This window comes from Asparagus officinalis, chromosome 1, assembly GCF_001876935.1.
Source record: "Asparagus officinalis chromosome 1, Aspof.V1, whole genome shotgun sequence".
Classification (NCBI taxonomy): domain Eukaryota; kingdom Viridiplantae; phylum Streptophyta; class Magnoliopsida; order Asparagales; family Asparagaceae; genus Asparagus; species Asparagus officinalis.
In genome coordinates, this window is record NC_033794.1 from 9,990,706 (window position 1) to 10,001,115 (window position 10,410).

A 10,410-nucleotide genomic window follows, 5' to 3' on the forward strand; every position below is an offset into this window, starting at 1 on the left:
TGAATCTTTGATGGAGTAGTGACCAGCAATTTAATGGAGATCAAAATCTTTCTCAATTTGTTTTTTTTTCGAATCTAATCAATTAATTGAATCACCAGATCCAATAACAGGGGATCGGAAACATAAATATCTCCAAAAAAAAAAAAACTTACAGACTTCTCTCTGATGAGTCCAAATGCGCAATCAAGCCCGTCGCAATCCCTTCTCCAAACTCCCAACTTCTCACAAACGGAGAACCAAGCCGAGACCCACCAATTTGAATCCAGAAAGGCGGTGGTCCGGTGGTGGTTGGCGAGGCGGAGTGCGGTGCTGATCGAAGAGGTGAGGCGGCGGCTGATGGGCGTTGATTTGGGTTAGGGCAAAGAGGAAAAAGGGGTGAGGAGCGGTGATGATTGCGATGGATTGCGGCGTTTGGTGATGATGGAGGTTGGTTTGCTGATCGGAGAGAAGGAGGATGGCCGGCGATGAAAAGGGGGCGGCGGTCGGAGATGATTGTCGGAGGCGATTGCTGAGGGCGGGTAGCTGGTCGAAGGGGGGAAGGCAGAGGGGATGTGGCGGCTGATCTGGTCGGAGGTCGAAGAGGGAGTCAGGGCGGCGGCGGAACTTTGGGGAGATGGGGCGGCGGAACGGCGCTGGTTGATGGCCGTGCAGTGGAGAAGGGTCGGAGGTGGGAATCGAAGAGGATGAAAGGAAAGAAGGTGGGGGTCAGGTTGCTGGGTTGAAGAGGGATTTTTCCCTTTTTTTTTTTCTTTTTAACCCAGCGAACCACAGGTGTGGTGGACGGATGTGGTAGACTCTGGAAAAAAAAAATTCAGTGAACCAGGGGTGTGGCGGACCGTGGGTGTGGTGTATGGGTGTGGTAGAGTCTGGATTCTTTTCTTCCTGTAGACCATGGGTGTGGCAGACGGGTGTGGTAGAGTCTGCCATCCCATTTGAACTCCTTTTTCTGCAGTTTTTTTTTTGAAAGAATTATTCTCCCTTCTCCTCACCTGCATGATTAAAAATGTTATAAGTTAAATTTATGCTGATCCAATTGCCTAAAAAAAATAAAATAAAATAAAATAAAATAAATAAAATGGATGAAAACTTGGGTTGCCTCCCAAGAAGCGCTCGTTTATGGTCTTGAGCTCGACCCCTTTTTGCGCTTAATTATCCGACGAAGGGGGATCGGAAAGGGTATAAGTGACCCCTTTCTCGTGTTGTTCCCCTACAATGTAGTGCTTCAATCGTTGCCCATTCACCTTGAAAGATCCCGTTGTTTCACTCCAGACTTCAACAACTCCACTAGGAAAAACCTCGCGGATTTGAAACGGTCCGGACCACCTAGACTTGAGCTTGCCCGGAAAAAGCTTCAAACGAGAGTTGAAAAGTAATACCATATCTCCTTGATTAAACTCTCTTCGAAGGATATTCTTATCGTGCCATCGTTTAGTCTTTTCTTTATAAATGCGAGCATTCTCATAGGAATCTAATCGTAGCTCATCTAGCTCATGAAGTTGAAGCTTTCTTTTCTCACCTGCGGTCTTCATATCGAAATTGAGCAGTTTGATAGCCCAATACGCCTTATGCTCTAACTCAACTGGGAGATGACACGATTTGCCATATACCAATTTGAATGGTGTCATACCTATGGGTGTTTTGTAGGCAGTTCGATAGGCCCATAAGGCATCCGTGAGTTTCATAGACCAGTCCTTTCTTGAACGATTAACTGTTTTCTCCAAAATACTCTTAATTTCACGATTCGAAACTTCCACTTGACCACTAGTTTGAGGATGATATGGCGTGGCAACTTTATGAGTGACCCCATATTGTCTTAAGAGAGCTTCGAATTTTATTTCTATGAAGTGTGAACCGCCATCACTAATTACCGTCCATAGCACCCCAAACATTGGAAGAATGACGTTCTTGAATAGATTCACAACTACTTTAGCATGGTTGGTGGGGGATGCTATCGCTTCTACCCACTTGGAGACGTAGTCCACCGCCACTAAAATGAACTTGTTGTTACACGATGACGGAAACGGTCCCATGAAATCTATGCCCCACACATCAAAGACCTCAATTTCCAAGATGGAGTGTAAAGGCGTCTCATGTCGCTTCGAAATATTCCCGGTCCTCTGACAACTATCACAAGATATCACAAACTGTCTTGCATCCCGGAAAAGACTCGGCCAATAGAAACCTGATTGTAGAACTTTTGCAACTGTCTTTGAAGTGCTTGCATGTCCTCCGTAGGAAGATGAGTGGCAATGATGGAGAATACTGGCAACCTCATCTTCAGGAATACACCTTCTGAACATCCCATCAACACACCGTTTGTATAGAAACGGTTCATCCCAAAAATAATACTTCAAGTCAGCAAAGAACTTCTTCTTCTGTTGATAGCTCAGATCCGGAGGCAAGACTCCACACACTATGTAATTGACGAAGTCCGCATACCATGGTGCATCCAATCTTTCAATGGCTAACAACTGATCATCTGGGAAAGAGTCATCGATCGGTAGTTCATCCTCCTCCTTATCATGTGATTCTTGCTTCATCCTCGACAAATGGTCTGCCACCAAATTTTCCGTCCCTTTCTTGTCCTTGATCTCTAGGTCAAATTCTTGCAAAAGTAGTATCCATCGGATCAACCTAGGCTTGGCATCTTGCTTGCTCAAAAGATATTTGATGGCGGAGTGGTCGGTATAAACGATGACTTTGGACCCCACTAAGTAAGACCTGAACTTGTCAAAGGCGAATACAACTGCTAATAGCTCCTTTTCAGTGGTAGCGTAGTTAACTTGGGCTTCATCAAGAGTGCGACTAGCATAATAAATTGCATGAACTATCTTGTTCTTCCTTTGGCCCAACACAGCACCAACCGCATAATCACTTGCATCAGTCATGACTTCAAATGGGAGATTCCAGTCCGGCGGTTGCATAATAGGAGCTGTTATCAATGCTTCTTTCAACCTGCAAAAAGCATCAAGACATTCATCAGTGAAATCAAAGGTAGCATCTTTAAGAAGAAGGTTAGTTAAGGGTTTTGAAATTTTTGAGAAATCTTTGATGAAACGCCGATAGAAACCGGCATGTCCCAAGAAACTTCTTACTCCCCTAACCGACGTTGGTGGAGGCAATTTTTCAATGACTTCCACTTTTGATCGATCAACCTCAATTCCACGCTCAGACACCTTGTGCCCTAAAACTATTCCATCCCTTACCATAAAGTGGCATTTCTCCCAGTTTAGGACTAAATTAACTTCTTCGCAACGCTGCAAAACTCGAGACAAGTTAGATAAACAACCATCAAAAGTAGTTCCATACACGGAGAAGTCATCCATAAACACGTCCATAATATCCTCTATAAAATCAGAGAAAATGGCCATCATACATCGTTGAAAAGTGGCGGGGGCATTGCAAAGACCAAAAGGCATGCGCCTATAAGCAAAGGTCCCATAGGGACAGGTAAAAGTGGTCTTTTCCTGGTCACTAGGATGGATAGGAATTTGGAAAAATCCCGAATAGCCATCTAAATAACAAAAATATGAATGCCTAGCCAACCTTTCCAACATCTGGTCTATAAAGGGAAGTGGAAAATGATCTTTTCGGGTTGCCTTGTTCAATTTCCTATAATCAATACACATCCTCCAACCCGTAACCGTCCTAGTAGGGATAAGTTCGTTATTTGCATTCTTAACTACGGTCACACCTCCCTTTTTAGGAACCACATGAACCGGGCTAACCCATTCACTATCAGAAATAGGATAGATTACCCCAGAATCTAGTAGCTTAAGCACTTCCTTTTTAACCACTTCTTTCATGTTAGGATTTAATCTACGTTGGTGTTCTATAGAGGGTTTATGATCATCTTCCAAGAGAATTCTATGCATGCAAATTGATGGATTAATTCCCTTAATGTCGTTCATGGTGTATCCTATGACCTTGCGATGCATCCTAAGTGTTCTAAGCAACTTATCAGTTTCATTTTCATTCAGACATGCATTCACAATCACAGGATAAGTAAAATCAGGGCCAAGAAATTCATACCTTAAAGAGGAAGGGAGGGGTTTTAATTCTACCTTTGGTGCATTATCCTCTTCACAAATAGAACCTTTTGGCTCTAGCATCAATCTTTCAAGCTTTGCATTTCGAAGTGGAGCAGCTGATGTTGATTCTAAAGATTGAGCATACGCGGCTACCTCGGGGTCTTCATCATTTATTGAACCATCACTTACCAAACATTTCTCAAGTGGATCAGCTGAGTTATTGTTTGCAATTTGCTCATGTGTACACTTGTCAATGACGTCGACCCTGTAACAAATTTTATCAGTTAGAGGGAGTTTCATAGTATTACTTAAATCAAATTCTACCGTCTCCCCTCCAATATTTAGAGAGAGCCTTCCATTTTTAACATCGATTATAGCACCTGCAGTAGCAAGGAAGGGTCTTCCTAAAATAATTGGAATGTTAGAATCTTCTTCTATTTCCAAGATAACGAAATCGACCGGGATAAAGAACTTACCGACCTGGATAGGTACATCTTCAAGTATACCTACCGGATATTTTACCGATCGATCCGCCAGTTGGAGTGATATCGTGGTTGGCTTCAAATCTCCTATGCCAAGCTTCTTATAGATGGACATTGGCATCAAACTTACGCTTGCACCTAAATCACACAAAGCACGGTTAATAGAGACATTACCAATAACACAAGGAATAGAAAATGAACCTGGATCCTTAAGCTTAGGAGGCAGCTTATTCTGGATGATAGCACTACACTCCTCAGTAAGGGCCACAGTCTCGTATTCTTCCAACTTCCTTTTATTGGATAGGATCTCTTTCAAGAACTTAGCATATGAAGGCATTTGAGAGATAGCTTCAGTGAACGGGATATTGATGTGCAATTTTTTTAAAATCTCCAAGAATTTTCCGAACTGCTTTTCTAACTTAGCCTTAGCTAACCTTTGGGGAAATGGTAGAGGAGGCTTGTAAGGAGCGGGGGCCACATATTTTTCAACTTTTTCTTCTTCTTGTGTTTGAGTCTCATTATCCACATCTATCACATTTTCATTTTTTTCTTCATGATGACCATCCACCCCATCATTTTCCTTCATCTTGGGTCCCTCATATTGTTTTCCACTTCTAAGAGTTATAGCATTCACATGACTCCTGGGATTTGTCTCGGGTTGTCCAGGTAGCATGCCTGAAGGCCTAGAGGAAGAGCTAACATTTTGTGCCAATTGGGTGATTTGTGTCTCTAACATCTTGTTATGCGTAGCTAGGGAATCCATCTTAGAGGCCAATTGTTTCACCACCTCATTCGTGGTTTGTTGTTGCTGCTTAAACTCTTCATTCAATTTTGATTGAGTCGTCACAAACTTCTCCATCATATTTTCCAAATTTGACTTTTGAGAAGGGAAATTGGATTGAGGAGCACGAAAACCAGGTGGACCAAAATTAGATGCAGGCATGGGATTTCCAGGTGGGTTTCTATAAGAAAAATTAGGATGATTCCTCCACCCCGGATTATAAGTATTGGAGAATGGGTCTCCCTTCTGATTAAAGTTATTAACATAGTTAACTTGCTCATTACCAGAAGTATCAATGGATGGGGGGTTTCCTAATTGACATTGAAGTGCAGAATGACCCACATAGCCACATATCTCACATGAAATTGAAGTAGACGCCACAGAATTAATACTCAAACCTTCAACTTTCTTAAATAAAGCATCAACTTTAGAGGATATATGGTCTAAAGCATCTATTTCATACTTGCCTCCTTTTGATGTCTGAGGAGCACGCTCGTTCGCCCATTGATAGTGATTCTGAGCCATGTCTTCAATGAGAGTGTATGCCTCATCTATTGTTTTGTTCATCAAAGCTCCTCCTGCAGCAGCATCAACAGTCATCCGTGTGTTGTAAGTGAGCCCGTTGTAGAAGGTGTGAACAATTAACCACTTCTCCAGTCCATGGTGAGGGCACATCCTCAATAATTCCTTGTAGCGTTCCCAAGCTTCATAGAGTGACTCTCCTTCCTTCTGTACAAAGCTTGTGATCTGGTTCCTCATCTGTGCTGTTTTACTTGGAGGAAAATACTTTGCAAGAAACGCTCTGGACAATTGATCCCAAGTGGTGATGGACCCAGCTGGCAATGAGTGCAACCAAGCCCTAGCCTTGTCCCTTAGAGAGAACGGAAATAATCTGAGTCGAATAGCATCATTGGTCACTCCATTAAGTTTCAAAGTGTCGCAATACTCCAAGAAAATCGATAGGTGGAGGTTCGGGTCTTCAGTAGCACCTCCTCCAAACTGATTCTGTTGAACCATTGAGAGCAGTGATGGTTTCAGCTCAAAGTTATTAGCTTCAACATTGGGCCTTGTAATGCTTGACTGTGTGCCTTGAGCATTTGGGGCTGCGAAATCCTTAAGAAGCTGATTTTGATCTCCCATCGTAGCTTGTTCTGTGTTCCTTTGCTCCCTTATAGACCTTCTTATGTTTGCAAGAGTCACCGATAGTTCAGGATTGTTTTCGTCGTTTACTTCTGTTTGATTCCCTTGCATAAAAGAAAGTGAGAAGCAAAGAGAAATATAAAAAAAATCTAGTCTAGCTTAATAACGTAAGCACTCAATATTAACACCGTAGTCCCCGGCAACGGCGCCAAAAACTTGATAGGCAAAATCTGCAAGCGCACAGACTCGTTGTAGCTATCAAGGTCGATCCCACAGGGACTAGGGTTAATTACCAAATTTCACGTTATTAGACTAGCTAAACTAATGAGTAAATTAGAAGAGATTTAATAAAAGAAATAAAATAAACAACTAATCGGATGGAATTCAATATAATGAAGGACTAGGATTGGGTTATCACCACAACTTAGGTGTTCAATGATGAATTATTTCAATTCTTGGTGTTGGTTTAATCTAGAAAGGGTGAATTAGCCTAAATTAATCTAAAGCCTCTTTCAAGGTCTAAAGATCGTGCTTAATCAATCTCAATTAACCTACTTTCGTGGAATCAAGATTAAATTAAACCCATTAAGCTTTATGCTAATCCAAATCAAATCCCCAAGGAATCTAGCCTACTTTCGTGGTTCGAGCTCCCTGCTTAATTTCTAGAGATCCGGTATTAATCTTCACCTTTCAGTCCTTCAATTAATTACCTATGATTGCTAATACGGTGATCAAGCGAATCAACAAGATTAAAACACAAGAAATTAAGTTTAAAGATCTAAACTTTCACCAAGAACATATATTAATTCATCATCAATCACCAAAAAGTTGGGTTCTTTCCCAACCCTAGACAAGAAATCTACTCACACATGATTGGAATAAGAGAAGACATCAAATAATTATGCAAATCAATCATAAGAAGAAATAAATCAAAGAGAGGAAAGAATTAACCCGTCTTTCAATTGAAATCTTCAAAATAAGAACTTGCAATCCAATCTTCTACAAGAGATTAATGTCTTCCTTCAATACTTGAACCCTAGAATAGTTGCTAGTTGATGGCTAAAAGAAGAAAACAAAAGATTTTTAAAACCCTAAGTCAAAACATCTATTTATATGTCTCCAAAAATTTGGAAAATAACTAATTCCCGCGCCACCGGTGTGGTCTGCACCACACCAGGGTGTGGTAGGGGCTGGTTTGCTGATTTTGTGCTTGTTTCTTCAGTTTTCGGTATTTTGGCTATAACTTTTGCGTCCGACCTCGGAATGAGGTGATTCAAGTTGCATTGGAATCCTGTTGAAGAGATCTACAACTTTCATCTTTTGAGTTTTTCTTGATTCAAACTGCATCATGGTCGAAATTCCAGTTCTTCATACTCGTGCATCCATTTTCTTCACGAACCATGCCTTCAAAATCTTGTTGTTGCTTCAAACTCTTGTAAAACTTCCAACGATCATCAAATCTTTCAATCTTGAGCCAATACCTACATATAAGAACACAAACCACAGCAGTATCCTCGATCTAAACACGAAATATGCATTAAACACTCGTAAATCATGCTTAAAACACACTAAGATAATGCATATTTTACGTGTTTATCAATGACATGTATAAAGAATAAAATTATTTAATAGAAATAAAAAATTACAGATCATGCATGCTCAAATATGTATTTGTTCTACAACGGTGCTTCATCCTCATGTATGTGGACACAGTTATTATGTTTCAAGCATTATGTTGAGGAATTATGTTTCCAGTTTTCCTAAATGCATCTCGGAAACTCTTATCTGCAACTGAACCCTTCCAATGTAGTGATTTTTTTTAACCTGCATGTCTTGAGAACAAACACCTAGAAATTAAGTCGCCATGTCCTGCTTTCTTGCCTGTATCTAAGCTTATCAATAACCAGTGTCTGGACCTTGATCTAAATCCTATGTTACCTGGGTACTTCCATCATGAAGTCGTACCCGAACCCGACACGTATGGAAGTATCCGTACCCAAACTTTATGGACACTTCTTAGATATATGCATACATTTATTCAGTCATGGACTCAATTATATGATATATGTTTTAATTTAGACCACTTATCATACACTTTATCATACACTTCTTGGACGTATATCGTACGCTTCATGTCCATTTCTTAAAACTCGTTTGACATGGGTCAGGAGCGGATCTACACCCAAGGAAGTGGTGTCACGTGACACCACTTTCCTTGGGTTGTTTATACTAGTATTTCCAAGCAAAGCCATACAAGTAAATGAAGCCCAACTAAAAGTGAAAATCTATTTGATTCAAATTCAACCTGCAGCCCGTAGATAAGTGAGTATGAGGACTCACTTGAATAGTGTGACTAGGTGAAGGGTTAAAAAGAATTTTTCTCTTACAACAACAACAACAACAAAACATTTATCCTAAATGTTTGGGGTCAGCTACATGAATCTTATTCTTACATTCCACTCTGTTATGGTTCATCTCCTTCATTAAGTTAGTCAAAAAGGATTTTCTCTTCATGATGAAAATATTTTTGTGCAAGTATTTTGTGTACTCATCCGATCAATCTAATCATAATGGATTCCCTACATACCGAGTTGAAATTGCTAACGAATAATTATTTTTTTGATACACTTACTATTGATATATTTGATAGTGTTTAATAATGTGATTATGTGCTTTTCCCAAAATGGGAAATTTGATGGAGACGGTTGTAATTTTTTCCCCTTGTTAGTTATGTGGTGACACCACTTTCTGGAAATCCTGGATCTGCCACTGACATGGGTCGAGTTTGTTGTGGATATATCCAAGTTAAAAACTATGATTTAAAAGGGTGGTTTGAGTGTCTAGTTAAAAAATGAGCAGTTCCCGAATTATACTAAACAACATATATATATATATATATATATATATAACTGTGTCCTCATACCCTACAGTTTACAAATTTTCCGTGTCTTGCAACCGCACCCATACCGGTATCCGTACATGTTTCCATGCAACTTAGTCTAAATCCCAGTAACTGCTCCTACGCAATTCTTAGTATGGTCATCTTCATCAGCCAACTCCTCGGAGACCAGTGCAGGATTGTTCAGTAAATAGTCATCAATAAGTAATACTAATTGCAAAACCTATGAAGTGTCTGCTTATTGGTTCCTTTGATCTAGCAAATTGCTTCTTGATCCTCCTGTTTTTTACATCATGTGTGCAGATGTGTGAGAACATTTCAATCCTTCTTCTAAGCATTGCACTCATTCTTTTTTGTTGTCAATCTAACCTAGTTTGAAGCAAATCATAGAAAACATGAGAGCTCTTTTAACCTTGTCTTTCTTTTGTTTGCAAACTGAATCTATATCATGCAAACTGAATCTATATCATGAATAAGTCTCCTTAGACAAGATTACACCTAATAACTTCCTGATAATGCAGTCTTCTTCAACTGTGTTTTGTTGGTTCATCCTTTGTGTTTGATATGAGCTGTCACTTCAAGCATTGAAAAATTTCTGTGAGCATTCTTTTTACGCACAGGTTCAGTACTAGTGGTGACAATTCCAAAGCTGCTGTTTCTAGGCTTTTTCTTGTAAGCGTATTAGATTGCTACTTTCCTTTTATCTTTTCTTTAAACATAATATTTCTTTTGCACATTAACAGATGAATGAAGCTGCCATGGCTGCATTGGAAGAGAAACAAATGACTTCGGAGGACAACAGTTCATTTACTAGACCGTTGGTAATTGAGACATCACATTTTGAGAAAGCTCTGGTGAAGGTTGGTCCGTCTGTTTCAGAAAAGGTAAGAAATGGTGATGGTTTATTGTATCATAGAAAATGTTGGACTACTTCAAATGTGCTTGCCGCTTCTTGGTCTTGCTTAAGTGTGATATAAACTAGATGAGCTGTTGTAAAATTATATCTAGTTAGAAACTTGAAAAAGATCTGAGTTTACCTTAGGTAAATTTCACAAAAACCGCCGACTTTTGGGTAGT

The 10,410-nt window shown here is 40.0% G+C and overlaps 1 protein-coding gene across 1 annotated transcript in view; it reads left to right on the forward strand.

Annotated features, from left to right (window-relative positions):
- LOC109830368 (cell division control protein 48 homolog C-like) overlaps positions 1-10,410 on the forward strand; it is a 26,574-nt gene that overhangs the window by 14,552 nt on the left and 1,612 nt on the right. Inside the window, exon 10 of the mRNA XM_020397621.1 lies at positions 10,077-10,217. Within this exon, the coding sequence (XP_020253210.1) occupies positions 10,077-10,217 (141 nt within the window). The remainder of the gene's footprint in view (positions 1-10,076; positions 10,218-10,410) is intronic.